This window comes from Pholis gunnellus (assembly GCF_910591455.1).
Source record: "Pholis gunnellus genome assembly, chromosome: 18".
Classification (NCBI taxonomy): domain Eukaryota; kingdom Metazoa; phylum Chordata; class Actinopteri; order Perciformes; family Pholidae; genus Pholis; species Pholis gunnellus.
The window spans coordinates 18,588,578-18,612,567 of NC_136545.1; the positions used below are offsets into that span (position 1 = coordinate 18,588,578).

Genomic DNA, 23,990 nt, shown 5'->3' on the forward strand with positions numbered 1-23,990 from the left:
ATTGTTCTAATATATTTACCTCACAGAGAAACGTTTGTTACGTCGCAGATTCAGATTTGACTGAACGTATTCAAATATGATTATTATTTATTGAACGGAGTTGAGTACGCTGTGTACATGCTGCTTCCAGTTGGCTCCCGTTGACTCCAGGGAAGTGAAGAAGAGTCCGGTTGTAACGTTGGTACGTCCAGCATCCAACTGCAAAAGCAAACGTCCCGCTTCAGGTCTGCAGAGCCCCGAAGCTCCGCCCCTGCTGCCGAAACAAGAGCACCGCTCGCTTATTAATTCACAGGTTTGATAATATTGAACGTGCCGCTTGTCTGAGTGAACCAGGCCAGCTGCCAGCTGACGTTCCTGATGGAGAATAGAAACGGCTTCTAACCCTGTAGTTATTAGAGGACGTAAGACTGATTACAGTTGTAAATATCATCTTCCATTTATTTCATCTTTAAGAGTCCATTATCGTGACATTAAAAATGAGAGATGATCGAGTTAACAGGACATTAAGCTCCCTGCCAGCCTCAAAATGAATTGTTTCCGCCTTTTACAACACTGGATGAGTCCGTGGATTAAGCATTTATGACACCTAACATCTTGCTCTGAGGATAAATGAGAGGATGCTGGCAGATTGAATCAGCAAAGCTTTCTAATGCTGTATGTGTGCTCTGCTGTTGAATCTCCCCCTGCTGGCTCAGAAATCAATATCTTTCAGATAGTGCCGGGCATAATGGTGGGAAATATTACTTCAGACTGACAGTAGTTTTGGATCTACCGATGTAGTTGTCATGGTTAATAGAAGTCTGCTTCTTACGCGTGGTTTCTGTACCATCCAAATGCATTCATTGGCCAGTTTGTTTGCTGCGTGAGGTCAATAAATGCACTCTTGAGATAATCTTCAATCAGTTTTATAATGCATTCTGTCTTAACTCCTGTACTACACATGTGTTGGAAGCAGATAAGCAGCTTCATTGATCTATTCGACCTCTCCAGACACACTTCAGATCTATGACTTTGAAGCAGCATCTAGATTAGATGAATCTCAGATTACATTTGTATTTAGGACTCTAATTAGGATCTTGTGTTCATTTTTATTGAGACTTCGTCTTAGTCCTGGGTCAAATGTTCCAGTTAGTTTGTATCGTATTTAGTCAACCTCATCCTGTTTTTTTGTCAAGTATTAGTTAACTTAAATTCCTAAATCTTATCTTAGCTAAAGGAAACCCAAACTATTTTAGTCAAGTTTAAGCCAAAATATCACCTCGTCGTCACCTCGTTGTTGCAGAAGATGACCTCTGTGACAGACGCATGTTTATGATACCTACATGTTCTGTTCAGCAAGATAATCTTCACAAAAGAGGCCGTGAAGGCTCATGTTGAAGTTCAGTTGAATCATTTAGCCACTTGTTAGCAACCACCCGTTTTATAAGACACGTAAAAGCTTCAAAATTCACCAGAGGGGTATTCACTGACATGTTTTATGCCGTAGAACAAAATGTTAAAATCTCCTAAACTTGTGTTAACCACAGACATTATCTCAGACATCTAACCAAAGACCGGAAGTGCCAAAATGCTGATGAATTTACAGGTTGTAGGACTTCTTCCGTTCTCTCTCGCTGTCAAAATGACATGTAGCTCAAGTTAGCCGTTTGCTAAGTGTTGGATGAGGGTTGCCAATACCGACTCAGTGGAGCTTCTGATCACATGTCGGTGAGTAGATCTGCTCAGCGATCGGAGTAACTTTCTGGTACTCTGATGTCACACCAGGTGTTGATTTGACGACAGGTCTTAAAGGTTTTCCCGCCAGTCAGCAGCAAACCTCCGTAGAACCAAGTAGCCTTTTGATCTTGAGATGTAGGAAAATCCCAAATAAATCAAAGGGAATAATGAATGAACCATTACACATCGGCCTTTATACAAGAGCAGCGATGCAGCTTTGATGTGCCGCCGCGGGGATGAAATGTTGTTGCTAGAAACCAGTAATTGACATTTAGCCCGTGGAACAATAAACCGTCTCAGGTTCATCGTGTCACAATTGTTTTCTCTCCGGCGCTGAGAAGATTACTGGATAAACAATGATTAAACATACAAGGTTTACTTTCATCACCGGTTTGTTCTCCTGACGGACAACTTTTGAAGATGAAAGCTTTTCACGCAATTACTCTGTTTGTGTCGCCTGTTTGACAGATTTTAAACCTCTTAGGGATCATAAAATGTAATGGAAATACTTGTCTTTGTGCTAAGCATTATGCTGACTTTGAAAAACACACATGGGGGGCTGTTATTTCAATCTTGGATGTCGTCAAAAGTTTTGTTTGTTAGTAATTTTTGCACAGAACTCGAGCCTCGAGGCTTGCTAGATATTATCAGTAAACTATAACCTTTAGACGAAGGATTTAATTGAAAAGTGTAAGGTTTGTGTTTTATTTATTTAGTCTTAGAATCCTTTGAGAAAATGCTGAACCAACAATAATCCAATTAAATAACTTGTTTAAAAAGAAAAATGCATCACCCAAAACCCATAAATATGTGTACGACACTGCATGTATATCACTATCGAAAGAGATTAAAAAGGCAGCGCAAGGGAAAATGCACGAATCTAATCTAATCTAAATCTAATTGATTTACACGCTGAAGGAATACTACGCGTATCGTTCCCGTGACAAGTCTCTCGTTGAATTAATCCCTCCTGGCCGGTCTCGGTGCGGTTTATATTGCAGCGGCGAGTCCGCGGCATTGACACTCAGCTCAGGCTCCACTCTGACTCCGAGCGCATGAAGAGAAATGTCCGTCAGGAATTCTGAAGCGAGAGGCGAAGTCCACTCACTGATGAAAAGAAACACGTTTCCACGATGTCTGCTAATGCTGCCGAGGTTAACCGGCATGATAGGAAACATCACAGACTTTAAATCCTCCTTGTGGAGCGAGTCAGCACGATGAAATGTTCAGTTCACATTAATACGGCGATAGAGGTGTGACAATGAGATACAAGTACAAAAAGTTATGCTGTATTACATGGCGGACCCCGCCAGTAACATTTTAAGGGTACAAGAGGCAATTCCAAAATAGTGAATGGATTTAATGAGTTTGAGGATTTGAGTGGCAGGTCCAGTAGTGGGCTTTAATGTTGTTAACGAGAGTTATCATCATTCCTTTCATGTTTTTGGGGAAAATCTATAAGCTCAGAGTTTCTGTTTTTACCAGAAAACCTCATTTCGGGGAGAAGACAAACCAGGTCAGCGGGAGAGCTGGTGTTTGCATGCGTCTCACTCCGTTTCATTAAAACCACGTCACACGATGCTCTCGGTAATGTTCCGCTTTCTCTACGCGAGCTTTGCTTACTCAGAAAGCTGTCGAAACGGTGTCGAGCATCAAAAGCGTGAATAAGCAAGACGTGTATTCCTCTCTAGGTTAAATATCTGATTCATTGAACACATGAATACATTCAATGAATCAGTTTACTGTCATCATATTTTTTTTTTTATCTCAGTTTGCCGTTTGTTGTCAACTTCCCTCTGTTGTTCGGTGCGCTGTGATTGGTGGATATCCCACAACTGTAAGTCATTCCCTGCTGGTAATTAGTGTTGCGTGAGCTGCGGTCGTGCTTCCCAAGGAATTGGCTGTGCCCTTGGTCTTCAGCAGGCAGCAGGGGAGGCCAGACATTAAGCCCTAATTGATAGCAAAGGGAGAAGTCGGGGCTTAGCACTGGTTTCTGCTGACTGCAGCCAAATACACATCTACTCGATGTCCTACACCGGTGGAGACAAAGGACCTCGCCCTTATCGGCTTGTTATTAGACAATGAAATGTCTGATGATCAAATCAGTGGGATTTGTAGTCGCAACATAAAACTGATCCAAAGCCTGCTTGTTTATCGGTGCTCTTTTTTCTTTTCTTTTTTTTACAACAAGAGAACAGACCCAGTGAGGAGAGATTAGAAATAATCAGAGCTGGAGGGCTTTGGAGGGAAATGTCGTGAGGCCGATAAAACAACTTGATTCTTCACAAGAAACCACTGTAATTACACCGACACTTGTGTTAACTCTGTGGGGGATGAAGTGATCGTCCGTCTCTGTGGCTGATGTTTCCACGCTGCACAAATCAACAGATGCTGCAGCAGCAGCAGCCAATGTGCCCCGATGTATTTTACTCAATCGTTCCTGACAGCTTTTAGAGAAATATCTTCTTCTGCGTGTCTTAATTGGTTTTTGTCATTTTACTTTCTGTGAAGCTGAACAGCACAGTGTTATCCTTTTTTAGTAAGAACCTTGTGAGAGCGCGTAGTCCCTCAAGAAATCCATGAGGGCATCGTTGGTGCTGCACCTCTGTGTAACTCTGCCTTCTGCAGTTTGACTTCAGCAACATTTACAGTACTGCCTTTGATGCAATGAACTTAAAAGGAGATAAACACGTCAGTTTTCAGGTTACTTTGTCCTTCCAGTGTCTTTCTTTAATACACTTGTAGTCCAGTTGTGTGAGATGAGCTGTAACGGTGTCACACCTGCTCTGGGATCTTCTTCTGTGTGAGGCTGTAAAGATGCAGCTGCAGCAGGATCGTGAGCTGTTGGTTATCTTTTAACAAAACATCAATCTCCTCCTTATTCTTCTCTATTTATTTTGGTCTGTACATTTAATGTACAAGCTTGCTGGCTGTCATTTATATAAATGGCAAAAAACACAAACGTGTGGGTATGACTGGGCAATATATCAATATTATATCAATATTATATCAATACTGTGATCTATGAAGTGTTGTCTTTCCTGCTTTTAAAGGCTGCATTACAGTGAAGTGATCCACTCACCAGGATGTTCTCACTGCTCTATTATTTGCCTTTACTCACGTAATCATCAAATACACATTAAAGATGATTATTTATCAGAAAATGATTGTGTAAATTGTGTAGATTCACCAGCTTTGTATCATTGATTGATTGATGGATGGATTTTTATTTTGGGGTTTTTTGTACTTATAACTCTTTTCTTCTCATTTACAGAAAGAGCTGAGTCTTCCTAGAAGAGGCAGTTTGTAAGTACCCAGATGTGTGTCACACACACACACACAGACATCTGCTTTCAATCCAACCGCAACATCCTGTTGTTACAAAATGTTTTTAGTGCAGATACTCAATTTAGCTGAGGTAATATTTGCATAAAGGTTTATGTATAAAAGTTCTACTTTTTAACCTATTTAAGCCCAAAGACTACATTTATGATAAAGAGAAATAACCAACATTATTCCTTCTGTTTGCGTTAAAGTCTTTACATTTGGTTCAAACATACAACTTTGACATGTTTCGATCACATGAAAAATCACCTTTATCAATAGTTAGTTTGGATTTTTGAAAACGCTAAAAGATTCATAGATACTTTTTGTTTGCTTCTTCTATATCTCAGAACTATTTTGATTTAGAAAACTATTAATCCTCAAATATATAAAGGAACTCAGCTGTATGCTAATGTCAATAAACATTAATCACAGTATTCTATAGTCGGCTGCTTGATATAAACATAAAATAATCAAACATCTGCTCGTGGTTGTTTCTCTGTGAACAGCACTCAGATAAGACGTTTTGATAAATGACTTTAATATGCAGCATTAATGCAGATCGTACTGTGACTCAGAGGTGATGACGTCTGCGTGATGTTTAGATTCAGAGACTCTGACTTTGTGTTCTCATCATCATGCACGATGGTGTCAATTAATCACATTTAATCGGCTGTGAAATGATGTAAATCAGCGTCCCAATAAGCGAAATATCATTTATATATGGAATTTGTTAGATATGCATACTTAGTTTTAGAATCATAATGTATTCCTTTTTTTCCATCCTGTTGATTGACACAATAAGAGAACAAGAAGAAACGCATCTTAGATGAATCTGGAACAAATGGATTTAATATTTACTTTGACAGCAAAGTGAACAGTCGTCAACTTCTTCTTCTGTTGCCTTCAACCAAACATCTCTCTGTGAAAGGTGCATTCTCTAGTCTCCACATGAAAGTTCACTCCTGTAGTTACTGATCACCACCTTTCAGCGGTTGGAGGTTGTTATTTTTTTGGCAGCTGCCTGCAGTATTTTTAATAAATACATGTTTTATTATCTCCTATTTTCTTTGGAAATACCCAAGAGGGACTAGCAGTGGGTCTCTGGGGAGCGTTAAACCCACTACTTTAAGATATTTCTCTCCAGAATGTACTGAGGACGGGACATGTTTATGTTTGTCTGGGATCTGTTTAAATACAACAGGAGGGAGCTGGTGAAAAAAGCCCATTAGCTGTTTCCAATGAAATACTTTTCTTAAGATGTTTTCTTAAAAAATGGCTCAGAATCATTTCCATGTTTTTTAAAATATTGCTTGATAAATATGATCTGCTTTACATTTGAATTAATGAGTTGCTTTCTAATCAAAAAGTTGATGGATTTGCATTTATTCCACCACAATATGGAAAGCAGAGTGAAATACATCATTCTTAATGATCCGTTCTTATAATGGTGTATTTAGTCATGAGAAAGAGAGGATGTGTACAATGAATGAAACAGCCCATAAAGCTACGACAAGGAGCTTTCTCTTTGTGTTGATGTTGTTGGTCCCTGTGGACGAAAGTGGTAGTGTTTCCAGGGGGACACTGAAAAGTGATGCACACGGCTGGGACATGCAGCACTTGTTGCCGTTTATGGATTTCTTTCATGTTTCGTCATTGCTGTTGGAAAATGACTGAAAAGATTTGTACTTATGTTAACATTGTGAGCACATGATTCAGATAGTTTATTATTAAAACTATCTGAGTCGTGCAATCACAAAAAGTTCATCATCCACAAACTGCAACAGTGTCCCAGCCGTGTGCAACAACAGTGTCCCCTGGAAACCGCTTCCGTCGTGTTGTGAGCTTCTTGCAGCGCTTTTTCCCAAATAATCTGAGGTTTTCTGCGTCGTTAAGTTGGTGAGGATGTTTTTCTAAAATGCCGAGCACGTGATTGGTCGTCTGCGGCTCAGGGGCCAGAGCAGGACGTCCTCGCCCTTTTCCAGCTCCGCCCGTCCACATGTGGAAGTGTCCTTGAGCGCGGCACTAAACCCTAAGTTGCTCCCCTGAGTGCTTTACAGCAGCCCCGCTGCTCCTCAGTGCTTAGGATGGGTTCAATGCAGGGATCAGGTTTTATGTATGTGATGATAGAAATTAAGTTTATGTTTCAAGAATGGTGAAGATGTTTTTTTATTTATTTGCTTATTGTGTCTCTTTGCATGCGTTTTTAACATGCCGTGCGTTTAGCTCTCAGGGCCACCGCACATTAAAGATGATGAAATGCATAGTTTGTGCAGGTGAAGCCATAATATACTTCCTGGTTATTGATTTTTGCTTTAGTTTGAAACATTTAATGGCGGAAGAGAACGATTTACCACCTTGCTGCTCTCGCTGGCACCACACCAGAGGGGTTACCCGGTGTAATAGAGGTGAGCAATTACCAACGGGCTGCAGTGAGATCACCAACTGCACCGCGTTTATATTTAGAGCGCCGGAGCCTCTGGTGACCTTGGTAACCATAGAAATGGTGTTTCGATACGACAAAAGTTGAGATGACTGCTTCGAATTCATCCCAACTGCTGTTAATTGAAATCTCTTGGAATAATTTGTCAAGTCGATAATGAAGTGAGCGTTCCTGCGTTTTGTCAGATTTGGTGTTACCGCCTTATTCTGCAGCTGCTGTGTCGCTCGTGTGCTTGATGTCGACGTGATGATGCGACAGGTGCAGGAGGAGAGGAGGGAACATGGAAAAAGAACTTAACTCTTGCATCCACGTCGGCTCGGCGTCATTAACATGCCGGCTGGTGTCAACACGACCACGGTCAGCCTTTTCCACAAGCTCGTTACAGCTCAGGATTTATTATTTAATGGTCTTTTCCGCTGCCACAAGAGAGAGTTGGGTTGCATCTTTCAGGGTGATGTCATCTGTGGAGTTGTTTTCCAACGCGAGTCACTCTGGTTGTGTGATGACTGGAACCTATTTATAGGCTGACCTAAATAACTGGGAGTCTTTCGCTGGGTCAAATATTATAAATTGGCAACTCAAGGCGCACTCGTATAGAGTTGTTGACCATTTTTGTTTGATTCCTATTTCTCAAGCGCAGCAACAGCTCGGCCGGTTGCGGTTTTCACCGTCGTGCCGTCCAACCACATGAGCTGCTTCCCCTGCAACAGGATCTCAAAGAGGAATTGTTGACTGTAGATTCTGTTACGCCGTCTTTTTACGGTGATATTCAATTCAACAGATGTTATCCGCTGCAGATGAAGAGGTTGGACATTCACCCTTTAGATTTATGAGTGTTATTTTTTATATAATACACAATATCTCCTTTTTTTGAGCATGAAATATATGTTTGTGTAGTTTTATTTATTTAGGATATTTTTTATATGTATTTTTTTCACGCTCCAATTCCGACGTCTGAATATTCTTAGAAATTAAAAGTTCGTTGCTCTTTGAAAAGGTGTACTTGCGTCATTATGCTAATATATTATCAATATATCAGTGGCAAAATGGTTTTAAAAAATGATATCGTTTATTGCAATTATTTGTGGGACAATATCTAGTCCTTGTAGTAACTTCTGATTTTGAGTTTAGCTGAAGACTAACAAGATATTTGGTATTTCTCTCTTAAAAAACAATGTTCATACAGTTTTATGCATTGAAATCAATCATAAGCTCAGTTCACACATTTTGCAAAGGCGGATTTGTCTCCACAAATGTGTTATAGACCAATATAAAGCTGCTCAAATCAATATTGGTGTATTGGTAATGGACTACATGACGATGCTCGGTGGGGAAATTGTCGCTTGTAAGATAATTATCACCGACTCAGCATTTCCTCACTTGATTGTTTTGGTTTTGCAGCCCACACTTTGTTGTTTTGGTTCTTGTCGCACTGCCCCCAAGTGGCCAGAAATGGCTTCAGACAAGTTGAAGATTGTGTTTCAATCATTATTTTATTTATTGAATTATTATTATGGAGGCAGAGTATCATTTATTATGAATACCAGGAGGAACATTTGACCACGAGGTTTTTATTAGTTTTCAGTGTTTAAATCTAGTGTTGATACACTAGAGCATCATTATCTTTGAACACATTTTTATTTAGATGCCTTGTGGATAAGTAAGAGTATATTTTGTTTCCCAAAAGAAAAGAAAACACTCGATAGACATTAACAAAACAAGCGCTCAAGATAAGAAGTGGCTGCTCCACAGTGAACATAACATACATTTCTCCAAGCCCCAATTATAACAAGTGTTTGTTTTTACAAAGTTCTTTGCAATCGTTGCCTCATCCTCTCCTGCAGTATGAGCTTTCATAATGACAATGTTTAGTTTTTTTTCTAATATACGCCAACAATGTAGTGCTCTGTGAGTGTGACCCTAATTAAACAATATGCTTACAAGGAGTTGCAAGAAATTGCAGCAGCTTCAGACGCGAGCTGTGGCATTAATTCAAAGGTGTAAACGTGGTGCATGTGATACCGACTGCAGATCAAATGATGAGTAAGAAGATGCTGTTTAGTGACGCGCAAACGAGTGGCTTTCTGAATCCCATGCCGGTCGCTGAGAGGCTGATGTGTGTCTGCAGCTCTTTGCATCGAGGTAGAACTGATTCCAAACGAATTCCAGCTGAACAATAGAAGCTCCGTGCTGTGAGTCAGGTACAGTAGCGGTTGTGTATTATCATGAAGACATTGGTGAGTCACCAAAAGCCGGTAACGCCGCTCGACGTGATAATTATCACAAATCACTTGAATAATAGCTTCCCTCCTGCTCATGGAGGCAGAATTTAACTGTGTTTAGTCAACCACTGGTAGTCAAGGATGGTGTTGTTGTTTTTGTTTGTGGAAAAGTGTCCAGTGAATCAGAGGAGGCCTTGTGACCGATGAGACCCAATCAGGAATCTTAACGAGGTCGTCTGCGTCATCGCTTTCAAAAAGTCTAAAATAAACCGGAGCCAGAAGTGTTTTCAAAAGCCTTCGTGTTGGGGGTCCGGAAACATGGACGCCATAGGCATGAATGTAGCAAAAGTTCTGAGTTTTCAAAATGAAAACGTATTCATGTGGATGTAGCCTCGAGATGCTACATGCTATGGCGGTGTGAAGGGCTCTGTGTGATTTCACAAACAGATCCGATACTCACCTGTTGTTCGTACGGATCGTTGGAGGTCTCTACTCTCGTCTCTGGTCGTACATCACGAGTCTCTGAACACGTTGTCTCACGAGTCCTTAGTTTATTATACTATATGGCTCTTTTTGAATCCACTGCATATCCCAAGACACATTTTAGGGCAGAATGCATTACCACAGCAGCCTGCTCAATTCATGTATTTTTAAAAGGAGGAAAAAAGCCGACCATGTGCTGCGAGGAAGTCGTGGGTCTGAGGTTTCGTCTTCTGACACAGGCTCCCCTCACAAGCTATGATTTAATAGGCTCGCTTCAGTTAGAATTTTCTTTTATTTCCCTGCATTCAAATATAGAAGTCCATGAACAATAGTCTTCTTGTTGAACTCACAACGCATGATGGAAATTGTATCCGATTAAAAAAGATGAAAGACTAAAAAGCATCACTGCACACGGGGCAATGCTGTGTACTCGAAGTTTGTAGTCGACTCTTGACCTGCTTTGTACATCTTCATATACTCCAGTTCCTGCCTGCGTTACTAGTTCTATGGTTAATGCAGTGTTTTGGTGTCGTCTGCAGTGACTCTTTGCTCCTCAAACACGCTCAGAGTAATAAAGAATTCATTAGTGTACTGGATGAGTGAGTGCAGCAGCTGTTTTCTACACTTCTCCCATCATTCCAGTTTAAACAAAAAGCCTCGTCATACAGCAGCTGCTGTAGCGGACTCTCATAGTAGTGTGAATTATCCGAATAAGCCCCCCCCCCCCTCTTTTGTCATGCAGTACTTTATCTTTTGGACAGTCATGAGTCATTGATTCATTTTTGACTTCTGGCGATGTTGAACGAGCTTCTGCAACAATAAACGTGGATGAAATGCCTCATGGGGAGGTTTTACCTAATGATAAGCAGCAGCCTCTGGGGTCCGTTGAATCCCTGCAGGGGCGAGGACACTCTGCTGCGTCACCATGCTTCATGAATCTGGGTTTCAGTCTTTGACTCCACAATCACAGCAAACACGCACATGCCTCTCTGAGCGAAGCGCACTCACTTCATGCCGCCTGAAAGGTTAAATGTTATAAACGAATTCCTTCTTTATTGTTTTTCTCTGTATGATTTCCTGTATAAGAAGGACCTGAGTGCGTTCTGTCTAGCTGTACACTGACTGACGTAGAGTGACAGGTAGTGGTGCATTATGTTTTTTTTTCTATCCAAGATGACATCATCCCCCCCCCGTGCTCGTGGCGACATTGCATCGTGCGGCACGTGCCCCTGTGTTAGCATCCTGTCAAGGTGACTGCGTGTGTGAAGAGGGGGGAAGGCGCAAAATGTAGATTTTATTTATTGCATTCATTTCTGCTACGTAGCAAGTTACCAGCTGGTGGAGGAGGGGGTCAGATATGTGCATGCGTTTGTGAGGGAGCAGGGGGGCGTGGCTTAGGGGAGGGGATTGTCCTGCCTCCATGCCCTCCGCAGGCTACTGAGGATCTTATTTGACAGCTTCAAGGTGGGAAGTAGAAAGACCAAAACAAGAACCGTAGCCCCCTTTTTTCTGATTTTACCCCCCTCCCTTTTTTTTGTGGGGGGAGAGAGAAAACCAATCCGTCTCATCGCACTGTGGTGGCTGGGTTTGGCTCTTTGTCAGTGCAGGGGGTGGGAGGGCGGCAGGCAGGCAGCGTGAACGCATATCATGACCACAATAGAGCAAACGAGCACAGTTCAGCCATGAAAGCCCAGCGGGAGAGGCTCAGAATTCCGGGGCTGACGCTAGAGTGAGTATTTTCCTCCGTTATCCTACCGGGGAGGCAGCTCCCCTGCAGTCTGTAGATTCATCTTTGTGTCATATTTGTTGCTGTCTTTCACTGTTGCTTGTGCAGCGTTAGCATTAGCAGCAGCAGCAGCAGCAGCATCTGCAGCAGGAAGTCTAATGTCAAATCCTTCACAGCTAGGCAACAGAGGCTTACTTGTGGTTGTGTGCCTGTCTCTGTGTGTGTGTGTGTGTGTGTGTGTGTGTGTGTGTGTGTGTGTGTGTGTGTGTGTGTGTGTGTGTGTGTGTGTGTGTGTGTGTGTGTGTGTGTGTGTGTGTGTATATGTGTGTGTCTACGCATTTATGTTTTCATGCTCGTGTGTGTGTGCGTGTGTGTGATGGATAGCCAGATAACGTGTCATGCAAAGGAGTGCCGCAACTGCACAGCATGCTTTCTTTGCTGGCGTGAGACACACACAGTGCATACGGAGGAAACACACACACACACACACACACACACACACGCACATACTCATATCACACCTATGACGAGTGTTTGTTGGATGTGATCATTAAGGCAGTGAATCACTGTGTGTTTATACGGCAGGTTTCCTCTTTCATCAAAGCCACAGTCATTTGACTTGATGATGTATTCATTTATTTAGGTCAACAAGGTATTTGTTCTGGTTCCCTTTACAAATTGATGAGGGATGTGTGTATATATATGTATATATACATATATATATATATATATACATATATGCGTGTGTTTCTGATTGTCAACAAATCCCATGAAAAGACCAACAGCATGAGAGTGCGTCTCTCAATACTTTCTGACCTCCTCGTCTGTGGCTCTCACCTCCGAGCCCATTGGTTCCTACTGTAGATCTTTATATGTTTTATATAAAACTACAAACAACCGGCTAGTTTAATATTACTCAAAAAGGAGGAAAGAGTCCATTTGTGCATTATTTTCATCAGCAGATTATTAATCCACATTTGCTGTGCTCTTGAGTATTTACTGCTGCAAGATGATGCATGAAGAGTTGACTCAAAATAAACTACAGTGCGACAGTGAGGCTCATTGATGGGTTTTTTAAACAGTGTTTGGACAGCAATGAAGCTCTGTGGCACAAAGGAATAACATATATCAGCCTTTGGATCCATAGAAAATTGTCATCAGTATGATACAGACGTAGTTCGGTTTGGTCTTTTCAGGGAATGTCTTGAAAATAAGAGAAAAATCACCAGACTTACCCTTTAAAAAGTCTGTTTTGGACTGCATCTGCAGTAAAGTTACTCACCTCTATGTGACCTCATGCTCTGCAGTGCCACTGTTCAGTTCAAAAAGGGCTCGATCCATGACGTCACATGATAAAGTGAAAGTCTTTGTGTACGATTCCGACATGTCGCACCTCATCACAACTATACAGTGTGTGAAAATAGGTTAATCTGAAGCTTTCGAGCGCGTATTCTTTGATTTTTAGTCTGAATCGAAGCAACCCCGACGTCAAACAAAAGAACCAGACGAATACCTTGGGAACCTGCTCTTTAAACACAATTTTGGTTCACCGGACAGGGATCATTACTCTTCATGATGCTGCTGTCTTCATGTGGGCACACGACAGACCTGTGTGTGTGTGTGTGGTGGGGGGGTTTCTGTCATATGTGTGATAAAAGACAACTATTCACTACACTCCATTTAACTTCCAGCCTGACTCCCCGAAGCTTGAGCCCTACTCCCACTAGCCCCTGCAGTCCGTGCAGCCCGCTGCACGCATTTCATTTCTGGAGGTAAGCGAGCGCTCTTCAGCCTGTGTTGTGTCTAAAGAGGCCCGTCGGTGCGTGCTTTGAGTCAGTCTAGTCATCGTGCATCACGAGGACGTTCCGTTTACCCCCCTAAAATCATGTGCCATTGAAATGACATTGAAAGAGGACGCTGCTTATGTAATGTTAATAGTGTCGTCGTCCCCCCCCTCCCCCATCTTGCTCCTCTGTGTTCTGAGGTTTATGCTCCTCTTTCATGTGCTAAGTAGGATTTGTGGCATTTGCAATAGATCAAAGTGAAGAATGGTCTCAATCTGTCTGAATCCCGGCTGGATTGATTAATTTACTGAAACCGGTTAAAAGCTAGTTTTAGATTTCTCTGGACTGGTTTCTTATGCAAGCTCACTGCTCACATCTCCACCATTTTATGATTAGTATTTAAAAATCTGTGTGGATCTTCGGATTATTTTATGACTTTAATCCACAGGGTTCATGTTTATCAGTGATTTCTGAGATCGCACGTCCTCGTCTCGAACTCCACGAGAAGCTCTGAGTGTCTTTGTTTGTTTTTTTTATGCTAAAGCCTCATTTTGGGTTCCACGTTCAAATCGGTTATTAAGTTTGAAGCCATCTTGTTGGGGCTCTGTGTTGCTTAACTGGTGTTTTATGTTTTTACTGGGTTTTTTTGGACAAATGGATAAAAAGAAATGCAAAGCTCGCTGCTCAAGAACTGATGTTTGACTGAAGAGAGTCACAGTCTACTTTCTGGCAGGTCCGCTGGTTTTATTCGAGCTGCTTCTGATGAGATTTTGTCGAGACAAATAGCTCATTCAAAAACACCCAATATTGAAGACTTTTCAGTATCAATGAATAGCATGAAACACCCACCCATGTGACCTCTGACCCGCTCTTCCTCTGCTCAGCTTTCTCAGAGAGTGAAGTGGAGCGTTTAAAGTGAGTCAGCTCCATTCAAGAATGTGGAGATGTTTTTATCTATTGACAATTTCAGTTTTTATTCCATCATGTAGCAATTCACGAGGTACAGAGAGGAGATGTTCCAAAACTGATTCAGAAGCCTTTGATCTGTAGAGGACATTTTAACACGCCACAGTGTTGGACCATCGACAGCAGCACTCTGCACCAACCTGATCTACATATGGGAGGAAGGTTGTTCGATGAAGAAAGTCAGAATGTGACTTTAGTTTTTTAACATTCCAGGGACATCGCAGCCGCTTTGGGGTTGTGTTGTTTCAGGTACCGTTGACATGAAGTGTGATCAAGTAAGTGCAGTTTGAGTAACCGATCCACCGAGTTTGAAAGCTGACACCCAAAAGTCGAACCCAAAACCTCTCGTTGTGACGACGGTGAGGCTAAACATTTAAAAATAGTAATCCACCACACGTGTGCTTGCAGGTCTTTGTTGCGTTGAGCCCGGGTTGAACGTTTTTGCTCGATGACTCCACCTTTTCCTGTCGGACCCCTCAGCATCAGCAGCGCTGCTGTGGTGATGGACCGGCTAACGGTTTTTGACCACTAGCAGTGCTATGGAGCAATGTCTTTACCGCTGGGTCTTGCACGTGCACGATAGGGCTGCACAAAATCTGCAAGAAATGAAGTTTGAATATTCGTTTTTAAAGAAAACACAAAGGTTCAAACTATTCTAGTGTCTATTTGTGTGCATGATGTCCGTGACACCGTGTTCTATCTGTGTTTCTATGTGTTCCTGTCGCAGTGCATGAGGAACAGCTGATTGGTGAAGTTGAAATGATGATATATATATATATATATAATACCTTCTGATTTCACTACAAAAACATAAATCATGCTGGCTGGAGGGAAAATATTATCCGTCGTTTCCAGTAAATACCACAACATAAAACGTCTGTTTTGTGTTTAACAGTATAAAAACGATGGAAGGAAAGCGTCTTCTAAGCATCTTCAGATTGATCTGGAGCACACAGCTGGTCGGTACTTGGGTTGTTTACATGACGTAGCGTATCGCTTGCTGTTAGGACACAGTGCCTCTCTCTCTCTCTCTCTCTCTCTCTCTCTCTCTCTCTCTCTCTCTCTCTCTCTCTCTCTCTCTCTCTCTCTCTCTCTCTCTCTCTCTCTCTCTCTCTCTCTCTCTCTCTCTCTCTCTCTCTCTCTCTCTCTCTCTCTCTCTCTCTCTCTCTCTCTCTCTCTCTCTCTCTCTCTCTCTCTGCGGCCATCATTACAGTCGTTGTTGGATTATTTATCCTTCAGCTTGACCCAACGTTACATATCAATTAAGTGACATTGTGTGACCCCCGTCATGCGGTGCATTCAGTCTGCTCGAGGCATAATGTGGGTAGTGCTGTATTTTCGAACTTCTATTTGTTGACGGCCCTGATGCACGAGGTTGTGATGCACATTCATTCTGCCGGTTTCACGTTCTTGCGCTCACCGACAGTCGGTGGCGCGAAAAACACTTTTAAATTGCCACCAACAAAGAAGAAGCTCGCACGATTGTAAACATTGATCAATTTAAAATATGTATATGTTGCATAATGTTTTATCAGGAAGCACATTCATTATGTTTGTAAAACCCATTCACATTGGCTGAGAAACGGGGATTGTTTAACGTTTCTTATAAAACTCCACAGGATACCTTTAACTGTTATTTATCATTTTCTACATTTCATATCACTTATCAGAGAAGAAAGAGATTTCACAAAACATGCTGATCTTTTATAGGATGACGGATTTCTGCTCGTGCTAATTACTTGTATTCCCTGTGCGTCATTACGGCAGCGTTTTATTCTATTTAAGCTCTAACAGTTCTCCAGACTGATGATACAGTAACACTGTTCATTTTCCTTTGCATATAGACGTACTGTATGCATGTCATACTGCACATACTGTGAATTCACGTCTTATTCGAGCAAAGCTAATGTCATTGTTAGACTGTTGTTTTTTTGTATATTTGAATTTTGGATGTCAGACAAAAAGACAAATGGTTGTGCTTGTGATGTGTGTGCAGCCGCTGACCTCCCTGATCATGCGGCTCCGTGCAGGTTTGACTTTGAACCATCCGAGCCGTCGTTTCTTATGTAGAACGCAGAAACGGAGCAGAGCCATAATTAGAGTGAAGGCTGTCACGCTGGCCTGTGGGGAGCCGGACTGAGCCACTCACAGTCACACACACACACACACACACACACACAGGGACTTAATACTGGCAAAACGGCTTCGGATAACATTTTATCTTGTTGGTAGAACCAACGGTTTTGTGCCGGTCATGGTCGTGTTCCTGCTTTTGAACAATGAGGCAGTTATTTGTCGTGCTAGACATTTCAATGAGGCAACGTAGCAGAGACGTGTTGTACAAACGCACCTCCAGTGAATCAAGTATAGAGGAAATTATAATTATTGACCATTACCTGACACTCACTCTCTCAATTATTCGGTTAATCGCTTGGTTTTGGTGCATAAAATGTCATAAAATAGGAAAATATGTTTGTCTTGGTTTCTAAAATTTAAAGTTGACGTATTTTAACAGCTTGTTTTGTCACCAACAGTCCAAAACCCCAAAGCAATTCAGTTTATGAACAAAGGAGATAAAGAAAACTAGAACATATTCACACAAGAGAATATGGAACCAGTAGTTTTTTGGTATTTAAAAGAATAAATATTAAACCTAAGACCGGGTTATTTGAGATCTTACTTTTAATGTGAGTTGCATTTATTTCTTTGTTTTTATTTGCTCATATGAGGCCGATTTCTATTTCTGTTAAGCCCGATAAGCCCTGATAAATGTTCTGAAGCTGGATCGAGAAAGTAACATGTATACCTTACTCCATCACTCATGTGATTGCAGCAACCTCACACTCTACACACACACACACACACACACACACACACACACACTAACAGCAGCAATCTTATCGCAGCTCTTGAGTTCTGTTATTGCAGAACAGCCAAGTGTCTGTCTGCAGGGCTGAACTTTGCTCTCCCCTGTGGGGGAATGCTCGTTGGATAGAGGTAATCAATGCCTTTTGCCTGAAGTTGGTTTATTTGTGCTCGTAATGGTTCATATGGTTTTGGAATATTATTTTGCAAAAAGCCCCGACGGCTACTTCAGAGAATTTGTCGTCATGCTGTCTGCTCTCCACAGGCTGCTTCGGTCAGCTGACTCTAAACTCTCACATACACTCAGGACTCCAAAGTCAAATTCATCACTGAACTGACAAAACTCCAGCTTTGAGTGCGGCTCCTCCAACCTTTTCTGAAATGTCGCTTTCTCACAGTTTGAGTGAAAGCAATTTGTTCATCAATAAGTGGATAAACAAGGATTACACTTCAGATCTGCATTTTATTTCAGTAGCCGTTTGTGTTTGGCTGCGAGTCGAGGATCAAAGGTGATGAGGTTGTGGTGAGGCTCCCATCAAATGAATGGAGTGGGACTGCCTGTGCAGGGGGACGGCTGAGGGAATAATTTATGCAGCAGCAGATGAAATCCATGCAAAAAGCGAAGCATTTCCATTTCAAATAGGTCCTGCCTAATACACTGACCCACGGAACTTCTGGAGGGGTGCCAGTCTGCGAAAGCTGCAAGTGCACGTCAGCGTCTGCTGAGGATGCCCCCCCCCCCCCCCCCCCCCCCCCCCCGCACAGGATGCAAAGTGGTAGATGCCTGTTACATGATATGAAGCATGTTGAGCAAAGGGAGCAGGGATATGGAGCACAGTCGCTGTGAGACGGGGAAAACAAAAAGTCAGCCGGTGTTTGGTGTCGTTTCCCCTGCAACAGTGGAGGCTGTCGACGCCTGACCCGGATCACACACACACACACACACACACACACACACACACGCTCTGTGTGCCTTTCAGGATCCTCCCTGGATTACTCTTTTTCATTTGAGGACAGAGGAGGACAAGGCGTCCTCTCTGCCGGTGCGTTTATGCCGCAGCTGGCTGCAGATGTGCCCGTGCAGAGGAAGTTTGGACCCAAGGAGAGCTGCTATAGGGGCACTCGTCAGGACCGCACCGGGAGCCGCATCCCCCCGAACCCCGAAAGCCGTCGCTTCTCCTCGCTAGGTCTTCAGAAGCCCTCGTTACACCTCGCTCTCTGGCATGACTCGGACACGATGTCTGATTCTAGTCTGTGGACCGTACTGTCCAACTTCAACATGCCACATTTCTTCAGCGGAGCCCGTCTGCGCCGGTCCAAGAGGTAACCTTCAAAACAGCTTGAAGTGTTGTATGTTGCTTCTTTGTCAGATACAGAAATGATTCTGTCTGAGCAAAAGGTTTACTGTCCGTACTGTACAGTGTTTACAGTACGTCAGCGGAGCCGTTTCGTGAGGCCAGCGTGAATAAGAAGCTGGGTGTTGCCTTCTAGCCTATTGTGTGTTATTTACTTTATGAGTCAAGTGGTAATTTAAAGTTGATTGTTTAGGCCGTCTCATGTCCCGTACACAGGATGTGTACTCGCCTGTATGCCATCCTCATTAATTAAGAGCTGGAAAGTGGAAACGAGGATTGTTTTTTTTTAATTTCCGCGACTGATTGTTGTTGTTGTTGCTGCAGTTTCTGTCCCACACTTTGAAATGTGGCTGTTTTGGACAAAGTCCTGTATCTGAGGGAATGTTTCCTGCCATGCTTTTGACTTTTTAAAGTCAATATGTTTCTTTGGTGTGTGTGTGTGATTCAGAGTGTTTAGCTACCGGTTTATAGCTAATCCACTTGATCCCAGTGTTTCTGTATATGGTTTGGTGGAGCTGATATAACTGATATTTATCTTTAATCCCGTTCCTGACCCATTTTATTTGGGCAAAACAGCTTAACATGAAATACCTTTTTTTTTTTTTTCGACATCGTGCATAAATAATACTTTCCGTTTGATAACCGCTGTCGGATTTAGTGGATCTTGAAAAGTCTCGTGCTGTAAAGATCCCAGTCTGAGATCACGGCCATGTTTTTCTGCCGTGTGTTTGTGAGCGGACTTTAAAGCTGAAGTGATAATCGATCACATTTAACAGCTGTTCACAGCAGACGGACAGTTTGATGAAAGGTTTCCACTTATATGGAACGACTGGCCTCCTCGAGGACCACTTTGTCATTAAAGTATCATATTCACAACTCTTCCTTTTAGTTATGATCACACTATTCTGATATAAGCTCAGGATATGGAAACAAGTCACTGTAAACTCTGTAAACTGTAGACTCAAGATGTCAGAACTATTGACCGTATTACCAGGTTGCATATGCAACGCACTAAATTACTGTACGTCTTCAGTGGCTAAAGAAACGAGCTGCTTTGCTTTTACCCAAGCAGCATGCTTTTTGTAAACACTATTAATAGCCTCGTGTGTCATATGAGTGACTTTGAATTCGGGTTTGTCAGCAGCGATTTATGTGGCGTTGCTTTGTCAGCTCACCTGACAGCTTCTGACAAGGGAGCAAAACTCACAGAAGTGAAAAAAGATGAATCGGGGCTTTTTTTGTTTGTTTGGGCGTGGGTCAGGATCAGACGTGCTGTTGTAAATCAAAGGCGTTATATCTATTTTTATCTCTTCCTGGACCCAAAATAAGTACGCAAGCTGAAGTCTAAGAAATCGTTTTTGACAGATTCGGATTACTTTTGTAGCAATAAATGAGCTTCAGTAATTTAGGTCAGTGTAGGAATGAACGTTAAGGTAAAATGAGCACCGTTAAATACTTTAACCATGATATGTAAAGTTTCTCTAACCTTTTGATAAACACCTTTATTTGTAGCTTGTGGAGATTTCATGTGTAATTCAACAACGGTGTGACGAGGTTGAGGGTTTTGCATAAAGCGAGACGGGTAAACCCTCCTATGGATCCGTTCCAGGAATCTCACACATCTGCAGTACTGCATACAACACTGGCCTACTTTCTCCCTATCATCGTCGCCCAGGGCTTCTTTATCCTTCCTTTTTAAAGCTTCGCTACAGCGGCCTCCCCCCTCCTCACTCACTTACCCTTTCTGGCCACAGAGGTGCCTCCACCACGGCTCTCAGCCTGGCATCAAACGTGTGACGGACGTGTAACCTGTGGCACGGTTTTGTTTTGGCAAGTAATCCAGAAGCGGGTCGTTTTAATGTCCCCCTGCGAGTGGCACTCCGCTCTCTCCAACAGGCGTTTCAAAGCGGTGCAAACGGCCGGCGGGACGGGGGAGCGAGAGGGTGAAGCAACAAGAGGGCTGATTGGGCAGCAGCGTGGCATTCTCTTGGCCTAATCCACAGCGAGATGGTATAAATAGATCTCGTTAAATCTGATCCTGTGTACCAGATATCAGTCACTCCCTCCGCATCCCGATAAATGATTCACGGCATGTGTCCACACTCTTGATTGCAGGTTAGCCCTAGAAACCACTTTACTTGACGAGGATAAATGGGATTTCAGTCAAAATCGGGTTTCCCCTCTGATTTAGTGGATTCTGTTGGGGGCAATGGGGCGGCAGCAACAAAGCAGAGGACTGCAAGCAGTTTAGGATACTTCTGTTGCCGGATTAGACCGCATGCAAGAACATTTGTGTTCTGAAATCTCTTTACTATTTACTGAAAGGTTTGCTCGTACAAGTCTGCTTCACCAAAGTCTCCGAACAGGACAAACACCATGTAAGGCTTCCAGTGTCATTCACTACAAATGAGTGGAGAAAATTCAAAGTACGAGAACATTGACTCAAATCTTCTTGACGTAAATCTCTTGTACGATACAGATCTGTTTTTATGACTTTTTTTCTTGCATGAAGACCAATCAGGTGTTTCTGGAGCTTAAAATAACCTCGTATTACTCAATTGCACTTTTTGCTTCTGGTGTAACATTATGTAACACTGATTATTGTTTCTATTAAATGCAAATATATCATAGTTGGAAGAGCAATATCTTGCATATGAAATCATCTTTCTCTTGGAGCAGGTCACATCTTTAATGACTTGTAATTGAGAGATGAGCGACCTCATTGCTTTCTTGAATATCCAAAAATAGCATAAATCTTCTCTGCAGCTTCAAACTTCATTAAACGTTTGCATCCTCTACATTAATCATAAGAGCACTGAACCATGGGGAGCCGCTGATTGATTAATGATTTGTTTCTGATCATTTGTTATTCGTACATTCGTCATCACATTAGACATTAGTGTGCGGCTAATTGCTCAGACGTTAAGCAGGAGCAAGGCCTGTTCCTCCGTCCGCTGATCCGTCTGGAGTCATCGTTCAAACCGTGCGTCGGAAAATGCTCGTAGTTAATCTACACCAAGAGCACAAAGAATCACCCAAGGGACGAATTATAATTAGTTAAGAGAATTGTCTTCTTTAAAGCGAGCTGGTGAGTAATATTAAACAATATCCAGCCGGGTGTGGCTTCTGTATTCGCCACTTAAAGATCCTAACGAGGACTATCGGCTCTGCAAGCGTGCTCACTGCACAAAGAGTAAATAGGGGGGTCGCTTTAAATCATGAATAAATCTAATTACTTCTGCTACTTGTATTCATGTAGTAATGTTCAGTCTTGCGTTCACGTTTTGTGAGCATGAGAATGAAGGATCTGCTGGAGGCACCAGATCAGATGCAGGACTTGACCTCACTGGCGCTGAAGCTCTTGGGATCTGCAACAAAACAAAACAAGATGGCGCCTGATTGGTGCAAACTATCAGAAATTAGAATATTGTAATTGCTTTTGTGTCCATCAAGGTCTTTGGCTTTAGTGTCTTCTAAATCTTTTGGAGCATAGAATATCACAGCTGTTTGAACATCATCATCGACTCCAGTAAAAAGTTGCCGAGCTCTTCGCTATCGCTGAGGAGGCGTTGAAGCTGTGAGGGCTCTGCAGTGTTTCCTGTAGGAGCTGCTCTTCAGCGTCTCTGCATCACTGCATGAGCTCATGTGTGTTTTAAACGTTCTGTGCAATCAATGCAGCAACACACAGACATGCGAGCTGCACCTGTGACTGACGAACTCTCCCTCTCCTGCACGAAGGGTTGCTCTGCGTCTCCATCACTGCAGTAAAGGACTCCACACTGTAGACATGCATCACTGTGTTTTGGCTTCTCATATTTATTTTTCTTCACCTACGTCCAAGGTGCATGGAGACACCGTGACACAACATTCTAGCAGCACTTGTAGTATAAACAACCGCTTTATTTCTATTCTATACTCACCGTGTGCTGCCAGAGAGGAAACTCTTCATCCAAGCAAGAACTAAAGGTGACAAACTATTAACAGTCAAGCTTAGCAATAACAATACGGTCATCAAATGCTGCAGTAAAATCCAGGAGCACGGCGACACACTAGCTTCAATATTCAACCACTGACAGAAAATATGCCTTTTTTTTTGTGGTGTTATGCACTGAATGGAAATTATTATTGAATAACATCTTACAAATTCGGTTGGAAATGGTTGCGTTCTGTGAGGAGCTTATGTAACAGGATGTCATTGAGTCTCTGACCTTGAAGCGAATGTGTTCCACCGACAGCCTCTAATTCAACATATAAACCCGAGACTAATCGGGACGTTGAACACTGAAGATGCTTTATTTTATTTTTTTTACGTTGAAAAAATAGTTTTTCTCTCAAGGTTAAAAACTGGGCTACAATGCATGAGTCACATGTTGTTGATCACAGTGGTCCCTCGTGAGTCACGGTCGTGTATTAACATGATCGACCGACATTAAAGCGTCCTGAGTGCCGTGCAGAGAACCGGCTTTAATTTGGTGGCTGAACCAGAACGTTCCGTCTCTTTTCATAGCACCGCATGCACCGATATTACCTCCCAGGCCTGTAAACACTCGAGTACGTTAGAGAGGGAAGGTGTTGGTACAAGTCTTTGAGTGTTTGTGATTAGTGTCCAAGAGTGACATTAGATCCACAATAACGATCCCTGAGACCAGGAGTTATTTGTTGAATGTACTTAAGCCAACATTTAAGTCCCTCACTGATATTTTCCTGTAGTTGTAGTACATTATAGTAACTTTTATAATGCACGATGATGTGGTTTTAAGTTACTCTAAATAGTAAGCTTTGCATGCATAGATTTAGTATATATTTAGCTTTTCTTAAAGCAAACACTTATCGTAAATTATTATCAAATTATAAAAATATTATAATGTAGAACTACGGTGGGATTTATAATACACTATGATCCTTCCAAAGGATTGTCAGTTGTAGGTGATAATGTCTTTGTCCAGTTGTCCTGACTAAGATTTGACTCTGTGGTTTCACAGCTGCAGAACGAGCAACAGAAAAAGCCTGATAGGAAGCGGTCAGTCTTCAGGCTTACCGCGACCTCACTCGCCTCTCTCATCTCTAACAGGTAAGTGTGTTTTTAGCACATGTGCCGTCTATTAA

General features: G+C 42.3%; 1 protein-coding gene across 3 annotated transcripts in view; it reads left to right on the forward strand.

Annotated features, from left to right (window-relative positions):
* Positions 1-23,990, forward strand: part of mast4 (microtubule associated serine/threonine kinase family member 4) — an 80,628-nt gene that overhangs the window by 32,652 nt on the left and 23,986 nt on the right. For all 3 annotated transcript variants that reach the window (XM_079178610.1, XM_079178611.1, XM_079178612.1), the window contains 2 exons: positions 4,991-5,022; positions 23,867-23,955. In XM_079178610.1, coding sequence (XP_079034736.1) covers positions 4,991-5,022; positions 23,867-23,955 — 121 coding nt within the window. The remainder of the gene's footprint in view (positions 1-4,990; positions 5,023-23,866; positions 23,956-23,990) is intronic.